Source organism: Vombatus ursinus, unplaced genomic scaffold (genome assembly GCF_900497805.2).
Source record: "Vombatus ursinus unplaced genomic scaffold, bare-nosed wombat genome assembly UNPS02014179.1, whole genome shotgun sequence".
In the NCBI taxonomy this organism is placed as follows: Eukaryota; Metazoa; Chordata; class Mammalia; order Diprotodontia; family Vombatidae; genus Vombatus; species Vombatus ursinus.
This window is the reverse complement of record NW_020953957.1, coordinates 1990557-2013611: the sequence shown is the minus strand read 5'-3', so window position 1 is coordinate 2013611 and position 23055 is coordinate 1990557. Positions and strand designations below refer to the sequence as shown.

General features: G+C 43.7%; 1 protein-coding gene across 2 annotated transcripts; it reads left to right on the top strand.

Moving 5' to 3' along the window:
- The first annotated feature begins 2346 nt into the window (after positions 1-2346).
- Positions 2347-10908, top strand: TAFA3 (TAFA chemokine like family member 3). 2 transcript variants are annotated; one of them, XM_027860350.1, is made up of 5 exons: positions 2347-2428; positions 4557-4672; positions 5496-5645; positions 7661-7785; positions 10014-10908. In XM_027860350.1, the coding sequence occupies exons 2-5, from the start codon at positions 4558-4560 to the stop codon at positions 10023-10025; spliced, it is 402 nt and encodes a 133-aa protein (XP_027716151.1). In that variant the 5' UTR covers positions 2347-2428; position 4557; the 3' UTR covers positions 10026-10908. The 2 variants fall into 2 exon arrangements, with proteins under 2 accessions (XP_027716151.1, XP_027716150.1); XM_027860349.1 differs by lacking the exon at positions 2347-2428 and adding an exon at positions 4200-4221.
- Positions 10909-23055: the final 12147 nt, after the last annotated feature.

Below are 23055 nucleotides of genomic sequence, written 5' to 3'. Positions count from 1 at the left end.
ACTTAGAGTATTCAGTCATGTCTGACTCTCCAAGACCCCATGTGGGGTTTTCTTGGCAAAGATACTGGAGTGGTTTGCCATTCCCTTCTCCAGCTCATTTTACAGATGAGAAAATTGAGGCAAATAGAGTTAAGTGACTTGCCTAGGATCACACAGCTAGTAAATGTTTGATGCCAATTTGAACTCAGGAAGATGGGTCTTCCTGCTCTATCTGCTTTGCCACCTAGCTGCCCCATCTACCCACTAAAAATGAGGTAATCAGACAAGAGAGTACACTAGCCGCTAGGACAATTAGGAAAAGGTTTATGTAAAAGATACTTGAGCTGAGTTTTGAAGGAAAACCAGGCATTCTAAGAGGAGGAAAGGTGAGGAGGCAGAATATTCCAGGCATGGGTAACAGTGAGGCATGGAGTAAGGAAATGGAGAGAAAACATCAAGTAAGCTAAGACTGTGCTGAAAGGAGAATAATGCATGGGAAGAGTGGCATGGTAGGAAGAGCTAGGTTGTTAAGAGCTTTCAATGCCAGACAGAGTTTTTATTTGATCCTAGAGGTAACAGGGAGCCATTAGGATTTATTGAGTAGGGAAATGACTTGGTCAGACTTGTTTGTACTTTAGGAAGAGCACTTCAGCAGAAGGATAAATGTGGCTCCTGGAAGCCAAAAAACGTACTCATCAGTCAGGTTTCCTCCCATAATTAGGAAGCTTTTCGCTTGAGGTAGTGGGTGTGGAGGGAAATCAGGTGGTATGATCAGCTGAGGAGGCCCAGAGGATAACCAGACTGAAGGTGCAATCAAACCCAGAATCTTAACTCTAACTCCAATAGAGAAGGCAGAAGGCAGACCCAGTCTAGGGGTGCAGTGGCCATGGGTCCCTGGGGAGGGACTGGAAAAGGTCTAGCAAGGGGGTGAGAAGAAAGTGGCGGCATATCAATGCCCCAGAGCATACCTTGGTTGCCCTGTACTATTGGTTCTGACTTTGGCTGCTGATTGGTGCAGTCCTATAGGGTGTCTCTGGGCAGGGAGTACAAAGCCGGCCTCATTCAGCCACACTATCCCCTATATCCCGACTTAGGGCCAAGGCATCAGTAAACCCTACAGGGGTGGTGAGCCTGCAGCCTCCAGGCCACATATGGTCTTCTAGGTCCTTGGGTGTGGCCTTTTGACTGGGTCTAATATTTGCAGAACAAATCCTTTTATTAAGGGGATTTGTCCTGTGAAGTTTGGATTCAGTCAAAGGGCTGTACTTGAGGACCTAGAGGGCCACGTGTGGCCTGAGGCCGAAGGTTCCTCATCCCTGCCCCAGACAGAGTAGTTTTTTTACAGATTGATTTCCCCTATTCCCTCCTTTTTCTAGTCTCCATGAAAGTATGAATACAATTTTATTTCTTGAAAGAGGAACTTCTTCCTCAGTTAAGAACTCAGTTAGGAAAGGAGTCTTTCACAGCTGTGTTCCTAAGCCCTGGGGGACTGCATTAAAAATACGTGTCTATAAAAAGTAACACTTAAGTCCCTCTTTGCACACCCGCCCCCATGTTGCACCCTGGGTGACTGTCTACCTTACCTACCCTTAGTCCCAGTTCTGTCAACACCTCTTGCCCCTCCCTCCACCGCTCCGAGGGCGCATCAGGGAACGGACCAAAGAATGGTGTCATTTCAGGGTTGGAAGGGACCTTACAGATCATTAGACCTTGGAGCCGGGCGTATCTTTCCTGTGAACTTGTCAGTGTGAGTTCAACCAGCTTGGTAATAAAGGTTACTTGCAGAATACAGGAGCAAGAGGCGAGGGACTGAGAACGGGCGGGGCATGGGGGTCGAGGTGTTCCCCAGTCCCCTCCTTCCTCGTGTGGCCGCCAGAGGCCGCTGCTACCTGGTCCCCGCTGGCCGCCCCCTCACAGACGCTGGTCCCGCTGTCCCCGCTGTCCCGGCTGGGGCTGTCGCGGCTTAACGGGGGTCGGCGGTGCTGCGCTGCGTTCTTCCGCGCTGCGTTCTCCTGCGCTGCGCCCGTCGCTGTCCCAGGAGTGGTCGAAGGCTGCTGGCGGTGGTGCAGGGCTGGGGGAACGGAGGCGGCCCGCAGCGGACAAATACGCAGCGGCGGCGCGCTTTTTAGCCTTTTGGGGCGGGAGAACCAGAGAGAGAGGTAGCAGAGCCGAGCTCCGCAGAGCTGGGCTGGGCCGGGCCCGGAGCTCCCCAGTGCCCCGGGAGTGGCACCGTCGAAAACAGCCTAGCTGGTGCCCAGCTGTACCGAGAGCTCAGCGACTTGGTGACGGAGATCCAGCGGTTCCGGACAGTGCCCGACGGAACGAAGCCGGTCAGTGCAGCGACTGCAGGGCGGCAACGGCCCGGTCCCGGCTACAGGCTCTCAGGTTCTTGGTCCTCGAGTGTAGGAGCAGGGGCGACCTCTGGTTCGGTGGGCAGAAGCGGCCGCAGGTATGAAACACTAGGAAGCCCCAGGTGTCGAGATCTGGGAGGATGTCTAGAGGGGCTGGGACAAGGAGGGGGAGGGGAAAGTGGAGGGAGTCCTGTCCCGTGGGTAGGAAGAGACTGGGGGTTCCTCATGTCCCCATATCCAGCCCCGAATTTCTTCTGTAAGGTAGGGCACTGTTAGTAATGATGTGTGGAACAGAGGGAGAGGAGAGGAGGGTGTTATCTCTTCCAGAGCCTGGATGGTGATTTGGTGCCATGAGCATCACCCCTCGGAGACAGGAGGGGAAACTGAGGCAGTAGACACCAAATCCTTCAATGTAGTAGCGAAAACAGACCCCCAAGGAGAACCTGCTTTCTCCAGTGAGAGAGGGAGTGGATGGTAGAAGGAAGACTGTTGCAAAACGCCTCCATCGAGGGCACCATTCTGTCTCCTTTCAGCATCCTTCCCTCAGTGTATGCACAGCTTAAGGCCCCTTGGAGCTGGGAGGGAGGCATTCCTGTGGATTGTGAGAATCGGGGGAATGGGCCAGCAGAGAATAGGGGTATAGGAAATAATCAAAATGAAATTATTTATAGGTATAGGAGAGAAGTGACCAGATCCTAGCTGAGTGGCCTTTCTGATCCACAGAGCTCCTCCTACCTACCAAACTGTGTGGATGTTAGTTCCAGGGATAAAATGGACACAAAAAAGGGTTCCTCACCCCCAGCCCCCTTTCTTTTCCCTTCCTTCAAAACACCCTATAGTCTTCCTACTAGGGGTAAAGTGAAGTCTGACCAGCTATGACAAGATCACTGACTCCATCCCTACTGCTGGAGCTGGGAACAAAAACACCAGGATCCCTCCCAACTTTGTGGTCCTGAGTATCATCTTTATGTTTTAATTCTTGCCACTCAGCCTCTGTGTGTGTGTGTGTGTGTGTGTGTGTGTGTGTGTGTGTGTGTGTGTGTGTGTGTGTGGTGTAGGGCAATCCCTTGAAAGAAAGAGTAACTATTGGGGGTTCTGCTCTCTGGGGATCAGAGCCCTTCTGTGATCTTACCCTCTAGAATAGATAGGGATGTGAGAACAGTGAGAGTGGAATTAGCTCAATTTATCCTTCAAAGAGAAAGTGACTAGAGACCATACAAGGGCCAAGGGCTGGGGTAGACAGGGAATTGGAGATAGATGGAGTAGAACCCAGTTCAGGGTCCCTGAGGGGAGGGTCTCAATTCCTTTATGGTTTCCACCAGGAAAAGGACCAGATGTTTTCTGTTCCTTGGCTCTATTTACGTCCCTCAGTTCCCGCAAAAATTGTTACCCAGCCAGCCCCAACCTATTCTATCCCTTCATCTCTGCGGAAACACAATTGTCTTCACCCCAGAGTAGGCACAAAGAATTCCTCAGTCTCTGTTCCCTAGATCTCCCATCTATTGGTTGGAGGGGTAGAGGAGATGCCCTCAGATAAGGATCCAGCATTTGACCTGAAGTCTTTGAGAAAAGAGGAAACACATACCCTCTCAAGGGGAAGGAAAGGAGCGAGAATGGTTTAGGACCCCTGAAAATTTTGCCCAGGGATCTAGCATTTGAGGGATTTGCCTGATTAACTTTAGTATCCAGCACCCACCCCAACCCCACAAGTATCTTCCTCTTCTCTCCTTGCGCTTTAACATTATACTCAATCTCAAGTTCTCTCTCTCTCTCTCTCTCTCTCTGTCTGTCTCTCTCCTCCCAGAGACCCCAATGTTTTCTCCCACTTACCCAGGTGGAGTCAGTTTGAGTCCAGTGTATTTACAGGCAATAGCTGGGAGCCCAGTAAGAGGTGAGTCAGGGGGAGATGGGCCAAATTAAAGGGAGGTAGCTAAGGCTTGGCAGAAGAAAGGAAGGAAGGAAGCATACTGACTCTACCTTTTTTTGTGGGCTCCAACTCCATCCCATATTCTGAGAGGCTATTTTCCTCATTTGTCTCTTCTGGTTTGGGTACCATCTTCCTATTCTGGGAATCCCATAGGGTTCCCTCCATTTCTAGCCTCCTTCACTGTTGTATTTGGGAACCCTATTCTGGTTGGGATTGAAAGAGGAACAAGAAGAGCATAGGAGGTGTTGCATTTTTATCCCTGTTCCAACCCCACACATCTTGTCTCTGTCTTTCTTCAGAATGAGTGAGAGGGACTTTCGGAGCTGGAGCACAGGATTCTGTCTTTTGGTGCTCTGCTTGGCCCCACTGTGGGCACGGCTGGCATTTGCTTCATCACATCCTCGGACTCACACAGGTTTTGCTTTTTTTTTTCTGGGAAGGGGGACACGAGGAATGTGCCTTTGAAAGGCATGGGACTCTTGGAGAGGTTTGGAGCTTAAATGAGGGGGGGTGTCCTCTGCTTAACTGGAATCATAGTTTGACTAACATGACCTTGGACCCTGCCTCAGGGGAATGGAGAAAAACTAGAGAGCTAGGCACGATCCATCCTGAACAGATGCTAGGCTTAGTGGGTAGAATTTCCAGAGACTTATGTCAGTTGGTGCTGCTTTCTGTCTCCATGTTTAAAAAAGAACAAGTTTAGGTTATTCCACGGAGCACAGGGAAGATGCCCAGTTGTTCCGCACAGTAGTCCCACCCTGGAAGGAAACCAGAAAAGAGGCTTTATACAGGAGAGTGGAGATTCAAGGGTTAAGTCTGGACCCCTGTCCTAATTCTGTGGTTTTCCTTCTGGAATAGTGAAAGCCTATGTAATCGGATAATCCTCCCCACTCATTTGTAAGTCCCCTAGTCCTCTCTATCCCCCCACACTGTAAAGGCGAGATGGGGAGGGGCTGTAGGCTCATTCTCTTTGGCCTGGGTGGGTAGGGCTCTTTTGAAGGTGTGGTCAGTAGGTTCTCAGTCTCAATCTTGGACTAAGTACTCTTTCAGAAGAGTGGGGGAGTGTTCTGAAAATACCCAGGAGGATTTCTACTTATCTCTTAATGGAAATGATTTTTTAAGATATTCTCTGCCCTGAGGGTGGGGAGCTAAGTGTCAGGGGATATCCAGTATGTGGGAAGGAGGAGCATTGGGTGAGTGAGGAAGGACAGCATCCTTGCTGACATTTCTTCTTCCAGTACATGTGGAACCTGGCACCTGTGAAGTGATTGCTGCCCATCGATGCTGCAACCGGAACCGAATTGAGGAGCGATCCCAGACAGTCAAATGTTCCTGCTTCCCAGGCCAGGTGGCAGGGACCACTAGGGCAAAACCCTCCTGTGTGGACGGTGAGTGACAGGGGACATGGTGGGGAGCGGGGGAGAGGCGTAGCAAGCAAGACTGCATAAGACCAGCAAAGAAAATTGTAAACATGCACATATAATTACTGGCTTTGTGAAATAAAAGTTCTCTTTCCTGCCCCGGGTTCCACTGCCCATATGAGAGATTATTGTTGTGATGATAACTGACAATGGTGATGATAATAACAATAAAAATAATCATTCTTTCTATGCACATAGCATGAAAGGCATTATTATTCCTTCTTTCCAGATAAGAAGAGATTTTTTTGCACGCTTACCCATTCACATTTTTGCCTTCTCACACACCAAGTCTCACACCCTGTTAAATACTTTTCCCCACATTCACCTTTCTATACACTTGCTTCTTGTATTCTCCTCTCATGATATACCCTCATACCCACCCCTTGGATGCCCATCATCACAAATCACACTGGTGATATAGCTGAACTTTTTTTTTTTTTTTTGGTGAGGCAGTTGGGGTTAAGTGACTTGCCCAGAATCACACAGCTATGAGTGTTATGTGTCTGAGGTCAGATTTGAACCCAGGTCCTCCTGACTTCAGGGCTGGTCCTCTATCCACTGGGCCACCTAGCTGCCCCTATAACTGAACTTTAGAGCCACCAGAGTGATGATATAACCTCATACCCTCAGGGCAGCTAGGTGGCACAGTAGATAGAGTGGTGGGTCTAGAATCAGGAAGACTTGATTTCAAATCTGGCCTCAGACACTTAGTAGCTCTGTGACCCTGGGCAAATCACTTAACCCTGTGTGCCTCAGTTTCCTCATTTATAAAATGAGCTGGAGAAGGAAATGGCAAGTCACTTGAGTATCCTGGCCAAGAAAACCCCAAATGGGGTCATGAAGAGTTGGACGTGACTGAAACAACTGAAGAACTACTCATCCCCTCACTTCCTTATATGAATAGATTAAGATCTCTCTCTCTCACTCTCTCTCTCTCACTCTCTCTTTCTCTCTCTCTCTCTCTCACTCTCTGTCTCTGTGTGTGTGTGTCTCTCTCTCTCTGTCTCTCTCTGTCACTCTCTCTCTGTCTCTGTCTCTCTGTCTCTCTCACTCTCTCTCTCTCATACACACACACACACACACACACACACACACACCTACATCTCTCTCTCCCTTTCTTTCTCCGTATCTCTCTCCCCCTCCCTCTCCTTTCTCCTTCTTCCCTCCCTCTCCCTTCCTCTCTCTCTTCTTTCCCTTCTTTCTCTATCTCTTCTTTTTCTCTCCTCTCTTCCTTTCCTCTCTCCTTTCTCTATTCTTTATTTCTTTCTGTCTTCTCTTACTCCCCCCCCACAACATGAACAGTCCAATATATACCTTTTCACACACTTACTTTGGCACACTCATACACCCAGAGCAGGGACTACTTCATTTTTGTCTTAGCAGTGCCTGGCACATGGCAGATGCTTAGTGTTTGCTCCCTGACCATTCCCTCACCCATTAACACTCTTGTATATTCGTGAACTTATTAACGTGTGCATGCCTTCAACCTCCTTTGCACATTTGCTCAGACCCAGAAGCAGAGACACAGTTGCACTGCCACAGGAAAGGGCTATGTGGAGGAACTGCCCTCACACTGGTGAGATAGTTGAACTGTAGAGCCGCCGTAGTGATGGATCACTCCTGTTCCCTGCACTTGGTTGGCCGGGGTTGTCCTTGCAGAGATGAAGGGATTACCTGGGCTTGAAGTCACTGCTAGGAGCACCACTAGGCTTCAGTCCAGGAGGTATTCCTTCTCACCTCAGCCCTCTTGGAAGCGGAGATGAAGGATGGCACTGGCAGAGGGCATGTACTGGCCTTGGGGCTCCGGTTCCCTCCCTACTCTCAAGGAAATAGCCTACAGCCCAGGGGGCTTGTGAATCTTCGAAGGCCTCTCTCATTGTCCACTCCAGCAGCAGAGAGAAGACCTAGGTTCTGCTACTCTTCACCTATGTAGGTACACACAGATATCAGTGCTGACCCCTCCCCACTGTCCATTCCCACAGCCTCCATTGTCCTGCAGAAGTGGTGGTGTCAGATGCAGCCCTGCCTGCCTGAGGAGGAGTGTAAGGTGCTCCCAGACCTGTCTGGATGGAGCTGTAGCAACGGGAACAAAGTCAAAACCACCAAGGTACCTGAGAATGGATCCCTCATCCCTCTGACTCTCATTCTTCAAAGAAGAAAGGAAAGGAGAGGGAAGTTCCTGGTTGTGTCCTGAGGAGGGAGGCCAATGGCAGGTGTCCAAACCATGGGGGTGAATCCATGGAGATGCCTTGGGTCTGATTTGATTCTGAGAACTAATCAGGATCTGGATTTTCATCTTGTCTCTATATCTTTTTTTTTCTTTTTTTGGCTAGGCAATGGGGTTGCCCAGGGTCACACAGGTGGTAAGTGTTATGTGTCTGAGGCCAGATTTGAACTCAGGTCCTCCTGAATCCAGGGCTCTATCCACTGCACCACCTAGCTGCCCCTTGTCTCTATGTCTTAAGGTGCTGGGTATCCCTGGCAGGTTCCTGCCTCTTTCATATATCCTCCCTCTGCCCCAGGGTTGGAGGGAAATTTTAGAAACCTACCCTTAAGCCTCACTGAAATAGAAATAAGTCAATCTATAAGTCAAGAACTAATGAAATGATATGGGATAATAGTGGAAACAACCCCACTTCCACCGGAATTCCTGGGGTTGTAACCTCCCTGCCTACTCACTCTTGGTCTAGGGCTCCTCTCCCACCTCTCATCTTAGCTCTCCCTATACCCTCCTACCCACTTACCTCTAGGTTGACAGCTCTGCTGTGGTAGAGCCCGACACGATGATTATTTTCATGGTTTGTTGCCTGCCCCACAGAACAAGGGGTAATTAAAATTTTATCAAACTCATTAGCAATTCCATGTGTGCCCTGCTTAATCAGTTGCATCATTCTCTCACCACCATTTATAAAAGCGAGTGAGGCTTCATCTATCTATGCCAAAGTTAGGCTGCTTCCCGACCCTGCCCCCTCGGATGCCTAAATCCAAAAATAATTGTGAAAAGACAGACAGAGGCAGGCTTTGTACAGCAGCCTTCAGAGTCTGAAGGACTGTTATAAGGAGGATGCCACTCGGCTCTTCTCCATCTCCAAAGAGACTGAAACAAAAGGAAGGGGCTTAAATTGGAGCAGCAGCACCGAAGACTTTCATTAGCTACAGAACAGAACTTATTTGTCTACTGGGAGAGCCAGTATGTTGTACTGGAGAATGTGCTGGACATAGGGTCAGGGTTCAAATGTGTTTGGGATACCTGCTAGCAGTGTGATCAGAGGCAAATCACTTAACCTGTAAAATGCCTCCTTCACAAAGTACTGAAGCTTAATGAGAAAATGTGGGTAAGGTACTTCAAAGCTACATATATGTGTGTGTATATGTATGTATGTATAATATGTGTATATGTACATGTTTGTACATGTAGAGGTGTATATATTGTGTATATATGTATATATACACCTACATACCCACACACAGGTATGTGTAAATATATATGTATATGTATACATATATATGTACACCAGCTATCATAATTATTTGCAAGTGAGAGAGAGGCTATAGAATCTTCTTGGGATCTTTTTAAGAATAAAGGAGGTAGGGGCAGCTAGGTGGTGCAGTGTATAGAGCTCCAGCCTTGGGGTCAGGAAGACCTGAGTTCAAAACTGGTCTCAGACACATAACACTTACTAGCTGTGTGACCTTGGGCAAGTCACTTAACCCCATTGCCTAACCAAAAAAAAAAAAGAAAAAGAAAAAAAAAGAATAAAGGAGGTAGCCCAGGTCACTTGAAACCTTTACTGTCACTTAATAGGATTGGATTTGTACAAGTCTCTATAAAGCAGAGGGTACTTAATCTTATTTTGCTCCAAAAACCCCTTTGGCAGTCTGGTGAAGCCTGTGGACTGCTTCTCAGGATAATGTTTTTAAACGCATAAAATAAGTTACCTAGGATTACACAGAAACCAATTATATTGAAATACAATTATCTAAATATTTTTTAAAAAATGAATTCACTGACACCCTGAAATCTATCCATAGATTCCAGGTTAACTATTGCCTTAAAGAGAGGCTAGCTAATTGTCTCTTCACTATGCCTGTAGTATAAAGAGTTACCACCCAGTGAAAAGTGGGGCCCCCGTTGCCTTTTTTCAGGCCTCTCTGCTCAGCATGGCCAAGGTTCTGGATCAGGGGAAAGAGGCAAAAGACCTCTGGAAGGCCTTTGCATTGTGGGGAGTTTGTGATTGCTAGGATGGAGGAGTTGCTTCTGTCTGAGCAGACCATGGCGGGTGGTGAGGGTGGGTCTGGGCATACCCTTACCTAACTCCTCACCCAATTTTTCAGGTCACACGATAGCCCTTGAGGATACATTCTGGCCTGGAGAGGAGCAATGGAACCATGAGCCAAAGAAGGCTTGAGAGGAACCAGGGTCCTAGAAGACAGAAATCATTGGAAGCTCCTGGGTGGACCTGCCTCATCAGAATTGCAAAGCAATGGAAACACCGTCCTCTGCTGGACCTGAACGTCATTGCAATGTTCTCTTTCCCAGGGGCATTTCCATTAAGCAAGTGGCAAGTGTTTCCTGAATATCCTCTGTGGAGAGCTCTGTGCTAAGTGAAAACATATATGACATAATTCCTGTCCTGAGGGAGCATACAGTCTAGCTGAGGAGACCAGACACACACAGGAAACTGTCAGAGATAAGTGAGTGCTAGAACTATTTATCATTTTTGAAGCTATTAGGGGATAGTGGAGGTCAGGAAATTAGATTCTCTGTCTTTCAGGCCTCCCCCTCTCCCTGGGCTCATGATAGCAAGCTAGGGGAATCACATCCATTGTTCCCAATTGAGTCAAATGTCTTCATGAAGCTGCTGATATTCTGAAGGAAACATTCCTCACTGATCACACGTTGGCAATGGCATCATCCCTTTCGGATGAATGACAGGCACGTGGGAGGACACGAGACAACAACATCCCAGTGGAGTTTATGCAGTGGGTCAGCCTGTTGAGCAGGTGTTTCCGTAGAATTTTGGAGTGGGATCTTATAAGAGCCTCCTTAAAAGAGGAAAGGGTCCTTAAAAGAACTTCTCTGAGTAGAGCGAATAAAGTAGCAGAGCGTGTGTAGGAAGAACACTGGGCTTAGAGTCAAGACCTGGATTGAGTCTTGGCTCTACCATTTACTGGCTGTGTGGCCTTGGGCAAGTCTCTTAACCTCTATGACCCAAAGTTTCCTCATCTGTTAAACTGTATATCTCTAAAGGCCCTTCAAAGAATTCTTTATTTTTATGATTCTATGAGATCCTTTGAGATAACAGATACAAAGGTGTTTTGTAGTTTTTAAAGTACTACATAAAGGTAAGAGTATTACTTTCACATAATCCAGCCCCTCTCCTCAAATTTTTTTTTAACAAATGAAGAAAGTGAGGTCAAAATGGCTAATTGACTTACCCAAGGCCACACAGCTAGTTTTCCCTTGCTGTAAAGCCATTATCTTCTGTCTATCCTGTGAGTTTGGGGTTTTAACTGGAATGATATTGAGGAATGGGGTGTTTAAATAAGGGTTGCTCATCATGTAGCTCTTTTCCTAAGTATAGGAGCATGATGGGGCCTGACTCAGGGAAGGGAGGAGATAAGGAGTGGGGATGGACATCAGAGTAGAGTTGTCAAATTCGATTTCTATTGTCCCCTGTATCCAGGAATCTCGCACTGAAGGCTGGATACCCTCTCAAAATTTAAATGCACAGTTTCAGCATACTGAGCAACTCCCAGCCCCAATCCCTGAAGAGTCCAAAGCGTCGAATTGACCTTCAAAGGTCACCTATATCCAAATGCATCTTGAGTGAATGCTGTTGTGTTACATCCACCTACCCCTGATCCTTAGGCAGATAGATGTGAGGGATTTGTGTTTCCTATACACCATAGCCAAGCTGGTGTAGATCTTATAGATCCCCAGTATACAGAGTTGGAATGAGCCTTAGAGACAATCTTCCCCTTGTTTTACAAAGGAATAAGGAACCCAGGGCCAGAGAAATGAAATAAATCACCCTAGGTTGAATAGGTACTTAGCAGCAGAGCCAGGACTGGAACCCAGGTCTTCTAAAACCCAGTCAGGTCCTTTTTCCTCTACAACACATGTCCCTGGAGCCAGAATCAGGAGGGTCCAAGGATGGGATATGGTTTTTGGCAGGATCAGGTTTGGGGGGAATGGGGGTATTGGAGGAGAGGTTGGTGACTGAATAATCAAGTTGAAGAAAAAACAAACTTGTTGAAGACCTCTGGGCCATGGTTACCCCAAGTGGATCCTGAATATAAAAATGGTGGTGACTCAGGTTTGGGAGGAAAGAGCTATTGGGTTGGAAGGAACTGTAAGGCTGCATGTTGATCCAGATGAGGCTGACAAGCCTTCAAGGAATTATAGAATGTCTGAATAAATCTCAGAGGTCATCTTGACCAAGTCATACCTGGATAGAACTCCCCTCTTCACATCCCCAACAAATGGTCATCTAGTCTCAAGTTGAAGACCTCCACTTATGGGGAATCCAACAAGAGGGGGCTTTCCAGGCAGGTAAAGGAATGCCTGGGCTCCCCCAACCCCACCCCAGCCCTTGGTCCTATCTCTTCCTCAGGAGAGTACATATCTACCTGATACTCTCTATATCCTCTCAAGGCTGCTCTGTCCTATTCTGTGTTGTTGTCGCTAAGTGGTGAGGTGGATAGAGTGCTGGGCCGGCAATCAGGAAGACCTGAGTTCAAATTGGGCCTCAGACACTTACTAGCTGTGTGACTCTGGGAAAGTCACTTAACCCTGCTTGTTTCAGTTTTCTTCTCTGTAAAATGAGCTGAAAATGGCAAACCACTTCTGTAGCTGTGCCAAGGAAAACCCAAAAGGGGTCATGAAAGTTAGATATGACTGAAAAATGACTAGATGTAACAACAACAAATTTTTTAAAAACCAAGAATTTATTTTGTTTTTAGTGAGCAGCTAGGTGGTACAGTAGATAGAGTGCTGGGCCTGGAGTTAGGGAGTCTTATCTTCCTGAGTTCAAATCCAACCTCAGACACTTCTTAGCTGTGTGATCCTCGGCAAGTCACTTAACCCTGTCTGCCTCAGTTTCCTCATCTATAAAATGAGCTGGAAAAGGAAATGGCAAACCACTCCAGTACCTTTGCCAAGAAAACCCCAAATGGGGTCATGAAGAGTTGGACGTGACTGAAACAACCCAATGACAACATCTTCAACCCCATCCTTCACTCCAACCTGCTCCCCAGTTTGTTATCTTCATATTTTTGTAACTGAGTGTTTAGTCTCAGCCTCTTATTTGATTGTAAATACCAGATTCTGAAATATTAAATTCATTTTAATCCCTGCAAATGCCGGGGTCAAGAGGCGGGTGTAGGGGGAGGAATAGGTGAAAGATTTGCCATCTCTTCCTGCAGGACCTGGGAACTAGCCTGTTCTCCCTTGGAGCAAGGAAATGGTTTAGATGATTTTTGGAGGACCTGGCCACCTTTTCATCAAGACAGTGTCCTCTCCATCCTGTCACTTGGAGTATTAGGAACCTAAGCAGCAGATCTGGTTTTGTTGTTTTTTTTTTTAATAACTCTCTCTGAGAGATTGATGAGTGAATAATTTAGAATGTGAACAAGGAAGCAGTAGTAGAGTTGGCCAATGAGATACTATATTCGAACTCCCAGGTGATGGAGCAGAAGAATTCTTACTTCTTAGGGCTGAGACTAGGAGTGAAGGACAGAGTCTTGGCCCCTAACAGTTTCCCTTCTTATCTCTAACCATTTAGCCCAAGGAAGGACTGTCCCTGAATAATCTCTGATCTACCAACTCCAAGCCCACTCTCCCCATGGATAAGAGGGTCATAAGCTATGGAATGAGACTGAGAGAATGAGGATGGTGCCCTAGAAGTCTTCATTACTCAATCATAAACTTATGCCCCAACCTAGTAGTCAGTGGGAAATGTAGCACAGGCAATGCTCCCTGACTAATCTTACTTGTCCCCTTTGTTTTCCAGAGGTATAAACGGGATTTTTTTTTAACCTGAGGGCAATATGGTGGTGGTAGGAGAATAAGGTGATTGAGAAACACAATATAGTCAGACTCCAGGAGGAGGAGATAATTTGTCCCATCCCCTTCCTTCCTCAACCTCTGCTGGTTGAAATACCAGCCCCCTTGACCTCTCTTGGATCTCACCTTTCTCCCAACCCCCTTATGGGGTGGGGCAGCGCTGTCGGAGGGCCATGAGGCATGACAAATATGGAAGACATAGCCTGGAACAAAGCCTCAGCTACTCCAACTGGGCTCAAGCAATAAACATCCATCTGCTTCCCATCCTACCTCATGCTACTCATTCAAAATCCCGTCAGCATTTATTAAACACACTCCTTTCCATTTGCTGAAATTTGCTAATTCCATCCCCTGGGCTGTTTCCTTTCTCCTTTTTAGACCCCTCTTCTCCCTTCTATCCTGTTTTTCTCTTTCATCAGTGAGAGTGCTGCACAAATAACTGGGCATTGGTAGTGAAGAAGTCCCTTTCCTTCTCCCTCTTAAAGTAGTTGTGATATTTTTTTTTTAATCAGCTTTGATGACAACTTAGGAATTTTAATGCATTTCCCTGGGGTGGGGGGATTTTTGAGGCCCTTCCCAGCCGGGTGAGAGGGTTCTTAGGTTCCCTGCCAGCTGTGCAGGGAGTCTTTAGGCCAAAGGAAGGTTCCATTCCCTAAGGACCATGTGGGTGATTCGTATTTGCTGCCTGGCAGCTTAATTAAGTTTTGTGAGTTACATGCTAATTAGTGGCCCCAAATAATTCCCAGGGTTGGGGGCATTGACAGCTCCAGCTGTACTCTGAGTCCTGTCTGTGGACACACACCCAGGGCCTGGGAGAAAGCAGGCTCCAGGCAGGGAAGAATAAGAATGTTTTCTCCTTGAGTCACCCAACCTGCTGAGCTCAGGGGACAAAGGAAGAGAAATGAGAAACAATTAGGAGATGGAGAGAGATGAACTGATACAGCTAGGGAGAAAAAGGGAGGAGGGATTATCTAGAAGAATTTGTCAGATGTTCAGAACACTGAGGAATATTTTAATTCTCTGTATGAAACTGTTGAGTTATAGTCCTTTGTGGATGGGGGTGGGGAGAAGGGGGAGGAGGTACAGGGCTGAATGGGAGGAGCCTTTCGAGTGGTTTATTTAAGGACTAGCCTTCTCTGATTGAGGGACACTGAGATGCTGGTACTTCCATCAAACCCTCCTCATTAAATCTTAGCAAACGAGGTCTTCACAGTAATCAATATGGTTAAATGATGAATTTGAATTTATTTCCTGGGCCATTCTGCTGCCTCTTTCCAGATTTATTGAGACTGGTCCTGCACTAACTCCATTCCCATTGATCCTCTAAAATGCCCCTAATGATGTTTAACAACCACAAGAAACAGGGAGACTCAGAGAAAGGGAGACGTCGAGACGGTGAGAATTCTATAAGAAAGAAGCAATCACAACACAGTTGAAGAGAACTCATCTTTTATTATACATTTTGATTTAGAATCTTTTTTTAATAGCTATAGGTACATGTATATGAATATGTGATTTTCTGCGCATGTGGGTATGGTCATGTGCACCTGGTTGTGGGTTTCTGTATACACAGTTGCCTCTTTGTATGTGTGTGCTTGTATATCTTCTTATGCACAAGGACTACACAGTTTTATTCCCACTTCTTGTGGGCAAGTGTCAGGGGATGCTGGAGCCCCTACTGTAGAGAATGGGGGTTTGTCTTCCTTTTCCCCCGTGTGGAAGAGCAGCTGGTCTGACTTCTTTGGGTTTATAATGAACTTTCAGCATTGACTTTGAAGAAATCTAGAATCTAAAGGAAAATAATGAAAAATGTAGAAATGAAATACATCAAGATCTCATAGTATACTACAAATCAATAATCATCAAACTATTTGGTAGAATAGAAAACAAGATTAGTGGAACCAATTAGATAAAGGAAAATCTGAAACAAGTGACCTAAATAATCTGTTGCTCATAGATTTGAGAATATGTATTACTTGGGTAAGAACTCCCTATTTGGTAAGAATTATTGGAAAAACTTGAAGTAGTTTGGCAGAAATTAGGTTTAGACAAATATTTTATATCGTATACCACAATAAGCTCAAAATGGTTATGTGACTGAATATTAAAGCCCATACCATAAAAAGTTGGAAGGGATCCACATTGGGTACCTTTCAAAATTATGACCAAGGGGAGAATTCTTAACCATCCACCTCTAGGTGATGAAAATAAATGAAAGAGAGAATTTCAGTTCCATGAAATTGAAAAGCTTTTGCACCAATTACAACATCTAGAAAAATAAAGAGAAGTTGTTGACTGGAAAAACTTTATATCAACTATGTTTCATAAAGGCCCAATATCCAAGATATATAGGGAATTAATACCAATATATAAGCCCAAAAGCCTTTTCCCAATGGATAAGTGGTCACAAGATATAAATGAACAGTTCTCAAAAATATGAATTACAAAACTATTAACAACCATGTGAAAAATTGATCCAAATCACTGTAAGAGAAAAGCAAATGAAAAAATTTCTTAGTTTTCATCTCAAACCCAGAAAATTAACAATAATGGCTAGAGCTGGGAATAGTCAAAGCTGAAATGGTTGGAGAAAGACAGACATAGAAAACTCTGCTGGTGGAGCTGTGAACTGGTACAGTCATGTTGGAAAGCAATTCTCAGTTATGCTAAGAAAGTAACTAGAATGTCTATCTCTTTTAACCCAGAGATGCCACTGCTAGGTATAAATGGTGAAGGGTCAGGGAAAGAAGGAAGTTCCTATATATGCTCAAATATTTATAGCAGTGCTTTTGTAGTAGCAAAGAATAAGAAACAAAGTAGATGTCCACTAATTGGGGAATGGGTAAACAAATTGTGGTATATGAATATAATTAATAATTACAGAACTATAAGAAATGATAACTATGGTCAATAGACATACTTACGTGGGGACACATATGAACTGATGAAAAGTGAAGTAAGCAGAACTAAGAGGACAATCTTCATAATGACTACCACAACAAGGATGGAGATAAATGGGAACAACAACAACATACACACATATCCCAGATACCTACAGATATTACAATTTTTAAAAAATATATTATTTTACTTATTAATTTTTTTAGGCATCTAAGTGGCACAGTAGATAGAAGGCCAGGTCTGGAGTTAGGAAGACTTTAATTCAAATCCAACCTCAGACACTTACTAGCTATATGACCATAGGCAAGTCATTTAGCATCTATTTGCCTCAGTTTGCTCATATGTAAAATGGGAATAATAATAGCAACTACTTTGCAGGGTTGCTATAAGAATCAAATGAAATAATATTAGTAAAGTGCTCAGTACAGTGCCTGACACATATCTGGCACTATACAAATGTTAACTATTATTATTTTTTTAAAGTTTTCCTGATGCTCTCCTCTTTTAATGTCATTATTACTTCCCAATGACCCTTAACCCTCACTTCCCCCCCGTAAACCTTCCTTGTAAGAAAGAAGTACAATTAAGCAGGGCAAATCAACACATTGACTATATCTGATGTTTGCCCCATTCTGCTCCTATAGTCCACCACCTTTCTTCTCAAAGATGAGAATCAAGTCTCTATCAATTCTCTGAAATCATGATTGGTCACTGAAGTAACCAAAGTATTAAAGACTTTTCTCAATATTTTCCTTTACATTATTGTGGTCATTTTGTAAATTGTTCTCCTGGTTTTCTTACATGCCTCTGCCTCAGTTGATATGTCTTCTCAAATTTCTCCAAATTCTTCATACCTGTTGTTCACGGGTCTAGGTGGAGGAGTTGGAATATTCCTAGCTCCCTATCACTGCTTCCAACCTGACTCTCTACCACCATCACTCAGTAACCTTTCCTCTATATTTGCTATCCAATCAATATTCTGGTAGCTGTTATCTACAGACCTCGAGGACACGCCTTGTCTTTTCTCAATGAGTTCACTGCAGTCTTTCGCTTCTCCCCAACTCCTGCTCTCATGCTAAGGGGCTTGAGTCTAGATAACGATACTCTCTCAGTATCACAACTTCAGCTCCCAGTTCCTCAATTTGCTTGTTTCTCATGACCTATTCCTGCATCCCACTTCAGCTACACACAGAGATGCTCATACTTTGGATCCTGCTTTCACCCATAAATGCTCCATTTCCATGTTTATGAACTCTGGAATTATCTTATCTGATAACAACTTGTTAACATTCTACTTCTCTCTCTGCCTTGCAACCCCAGACCCTGTTCTTCATCCTCACCATGACCTCCAATCCTTCAACCTCCCATTTTTCCCAGGCCATCGCCCCTACACCAGCTATGCTGTCCTCTCATCTCCATCTTGAGTCCTTAGTGAACCAACCCTACATGGTCCTCTTCTCTCGAATCTCTTCCCTCCTTATCCTATCACTGATCTTGCCCTGCCGAGACTCAGTCCTCTATTACTCCCACCTGTCTCTGCCTCTGTTCCAACTTGCGTAATACTGAATGAAGCTGAAGAAAAAGCATATGATGATGCTGACTGTATCCTCTATAAACTTGTGTTACATAATCTCGACTGGGTCCTTGCTAGTACAGGGCAATTCTTTTACATCTCCTGTTCAAAATCTTTTCCTCCCTCCTCAAATCTCTCATGGCTCCCCCTTTCCCCACTCTCTCAACTGAGACCCTTGCCTCATATTTCACTGAAACAATTGTGGCCATTCACTGTGGGCTTCCTCTTCTCCCCTCCTCTTCAGTTCACATCTTCCACCTGCCTTCTGCCACCATCTCTGTCTTCACTCTTTCTCGAATGAATAGCCGGGAGGATGAGTGAGGGGGATTCACCTTGGGCCATCACCATAATCCACGCAAGGTAGAGCACTTATCCGTGGCACGGCTGGCATTTACTGATGTCAGTTCAGTGGTTTTTGTGTAAGGGAGAATTTCAAGGCAAGGTACCATGTAGTGTGAGCCAAGTCTTTGTAAACTTTCTGTATGGCAAGGACACACAAAGCAGCTAGGATTACATAATAATCTGAATGACCACTGAATAGTTAGGGTTCATGCAGGTCTCATATTTTATAAAATCATTCCATTTTTCAAGATATGTCCCTCTGTTCCAAAAAAGCTTGTTAAAAATGCTATCAATTTGTCCTGTATTTTATTGTTTGTTTGTTTGGTTTTTTTTTTTAGGCAATTGGGGTTAAGTGACTTGCCCAGGGTCACACAGCTAGTAAGTGTCAAGTGTTTGGTCTGAGGCCGGATTTGAACTCAGGTCCTCCTGACTTCAGGGCTGGTGCTCTATCCACTGTGCCACCTAGCTGCCCCCTGTCCTGTATTTTAACAGTGTGTTTAGCGTACAATGGAAATCAGAGCTCAAGTGATTTTGATCTTATATTTGAACAATAGGAGGAGGGACCGTCTATAAAATAAAGACAAAAAATTTGAGATCGCAGTTATACTCACTGCTCACTATAATTCTACATTAGACAATTGTTTAAAATGTCATTTTCTGTTTAATGCTGGATGACTTTGAGAGGAGGCCACTGAAAATATGAATGTCATTATTGGCAAAAATCAAAACCCTGCGCTTTTTCAAAAAAGCAAAAAACAAAACCAAAAATAACCCACAACGTTTTGGATGCAAAGAAGAGGATGTTTTTGTGAGCATTCATATGAAAACTCTATCAAAAATACCTAATCACTGGTTGCATGGTAACATAACCTAGACATAATACTATTAAGCTGCGTTATAGATTTTTCTGTCCTCCCTTCTGCTACACCATTCTCTGTGCTAATACCTATTACTGAGATGATAAAAGCAGCAAATATGAATACAAGGATGTAGGAATGTGCTTTAGAGGCCAAATTTTTAATTTGTTATTCAGTCATTTTTTTTTCAGTCGTGTCTGACTCTTTGTGACTCCATCTGGGGTTTTCTTGGCAAAGATGCTGGAGTGGTTTGCCATTTCCTTCTCCAGCTCATTTGACAGATGAGGAAAATGAGGGAAACATGGTTAAGTGACTTGTCCAAGGTCACACAGCTAGGAAGTGTCTGACGAAGGATTTGAACTCACGAAGATGAGTCTTCCTGATTGTATCTACTGCACCACCTAGCTGCCCTAATTTGTTGTTATAGATAATCAAAAGCAAAGTATTGATATTAACAAAATGTTCATTTATATTCAGGCCTTTGAAACCATCCTGGACCTCATTTAATGAGATCACTCAAGGATTTGAATGAAAATTTTGAATACTTTAGAAGACATAACATTTTTGAAAATATATTAAAGTTCAGTTTTGTATTTCTCACATTTATTTTAATTTATACTACAATGTAATGGTAAATCAGTATACTTCACATGGGCCTATGAATTTTGTAATATATGTTATTATTTTTTGAACCTTAGAGGTTATATAGTCCAACCCCTTTATTTCTCTTTTTTAAAATAATATTTTATTTTTTCCACTTACATGTAAAAACAATTTCTAACATTCATTTTTCTTAAATTTTGAATTCCAAAATCTCTTTCTGCCTCCCTTTTCTTCCCCCTCCCTTAAATAGCAAGCAATTTGATATAGGTTATACATGTGCAATTGTGCAAAATTTTCCATATTAGTCATGTTGTGGAAACACCTAAATAGATAAGTAGAACCCTCAAAAAGAAAAAAAAATAAAGTGACGCTTTGATCTGCATTCAGACTTCACAGGTTCTTTCTCTATAAGTGGAGAGCATTTTTATCATGAGTCCTTTGGAATTGTCTTGGGTCATTTTATTGCTGAGAATAGCTAAGTCATTCACAATTGATCGTTGTACAATATTGCTGTTACTGTGTACAACATTCTCCTGGTTCTGCTCACTTCACTCTGCATCAGTTCATGTAAGTTTTTCCAGATTTTTCTGAAACCATCCTGCTTGTCATTTCTTATAGCACAATAGTATTCCATTACAATCATATACCATAACTTGTTCAGCCATTCCCCAATTGGTGAGAATCTCCTCAATTTCCAATTCTTTGCCACCACAAAAAGAGCTGCATACAAATATTTTTGTACAAAAATGTCCTTTTCCCTTTTTTTAAAATCTCTTGGGATACAGACCTAGTAGTGATATTGCTGGGTCAAAGGGTACATACAGTTTTATCCCCTTTGGGAATAGTTCCAAATTGCTCTCCAGAACAGTTAGATCAGTTCACAATTCCATCAACAATGCATTAGTGTCCAGTTTTCCCACATCCCCTCCAACATTTTTTATTTTCCTATTCTGTCATATTAGCTATTCTGATAGATACGAAGTGGTACCTCAAGGTTGTTTTAATTTTCTCTAATTAATAGTGATTTAGAGCATTTTTTCATATGACTACAGACAGCTTTAATTTCTTCACCTGAAAACTACCTGTTCACATCCTTTGACCATACATCAATTAGGGAATGATTTGTATTCTTATAAATTTGACTCAGTTCTCTATGTATCTGAGAAATGAGGCCTTTATCAGAGTTACTTACTGTAAAATTTTTCCCCAGCCTTCTGCTTTCCTTCTAATCTTGGCTGTATTGGTTTTGTTTGTGCAAAATCTTTTTAGTTTAATAAAATTAAAATCAACCATTTTACATCTCATAACACTATCTTTTGTTAAGTCAAAAATTCTTCGCTTTTCCATAGATCTGGCAAGTAAATTATTCTACGCTCTCCTAATTTGCTTATGGTATAACCCTTTATGTCTAAATCTGTAATATATTTTAAAATCAAATTGTTTATATAGATGCATCCAAAAAAATTTCTCCAGGGCTAAACACCTGAGGGTTGGCCCTACCTTTGACATATATTGGCTGTGTGAAACTGGGCAAGTCACTCATGCTCTCCTTGTTTTTGGCAACTCTTTTAGAGTATGAATTTCAGAGGAAGTACTGGACTTCATTGATAGAGTTTCCTTACCTGGTATTTCCCTATATCATTGAAATTGCAGGTTTCACTCCCATCCCTAATAACATCTATCATGCAGGGTTGTTTTGAATATCAAATGAGATAATATATGTAACCCCTTAGCAAATCTTAGCAAGAAATATACAAAGCTATTATTATCATTATTCTTTAATCCTGGTTCCCATGCTTACTAATATGTGACCTGGCGCAGTTAACTTAATCCTCCTGTTTCTTGATTTACACAATGTAGATCATAATACTTGGACAACATACGTCATAAGGTTGTTGTGGAGAAAGTGCTTCATCTATAGAAATGCAAGTTAGTATTATTCCAATTTTTCAGAGGATGAATGAAAGAATGAGTATTCCAATATCTGATGTAGGACTCAAACCCAGGTCTTGTTACTCTAAATCCAATTCCCTTTTCCTCTATTCTTAACTGTTTCTGATGATTGTAGTGGGAGATAAAGCTGGAAAGGCAGATGAGTGCAAATTATAGCAACTATTGCTGCTCAGGTGCCCCTTAGTCTCCTGGGGGCTGTCTCATCCAGTCTTCTGCTCTAGGTCGGCTGAGGTGAGGAGGTCCTCTTGACCCGGAAGTGTTGAGATAAGGAGAGAGGGGATCCTTCAGACCATAAATAATTCCTGCCCAAGGACTCTCTTGTGGCTTAGGGCTTTAGGTCTGTCATTTCATTTCACTTGGTCTCAGAGTTATGTTTCCTTCATGCCTATGTATTCCTGAGTTACTTTTCTTTCCTTTTCAGCCCTCGTCTTGGCCTGGGACAGGAAATGAAGATAATACCAAAGTCTTTTGATTGGTTTTAGACAGGAAGCTCTGAAAGCTGTACCTGGATCCCTTAGACACTTAGTTGGAAATGTATGTAGTCAAGATTGAAATGAAGGTAAACTGAGGCATAAAGTTCCAAGAAAGATTGATTTATTAGCAAAGTGTGGAATTTGCCAATAGACTCCCAGCTTCCTTGTCAATAGCTAAGACCCGAGGAGGGGCTAACAGATCATTTTTATAGACAAAAAGAGTAGAATCTATAGTAATAGGTAGCTTCATAGATGGGGGAAACAACATGATCGCCTGGAGACAGGTTATGTGGGGCTAGCAACCACCCCTCCTTCCATCTTGTTGCTGACTGATTGAACACCTGCAAGGTTAGTTGATGGTACATGGATAACAAACTAGACATCCTTGAAGGACAGAGATAACAGAGCAGACTTCCTTGAAGGGACAACTGGTGGGATCAAGATGACAGATTTCCTTGACATAAGAATAGACCACTGATTTCACAGAAAAACTGAAATTCTAAAGTTAACTCAGAGACAGTAAAATGTGACTTAGGCAGTTACAAAAAATGTCCATGGTAATACAGAATGAAATAAATTATGAAGTAGAATCGATTTGATTTTTTTT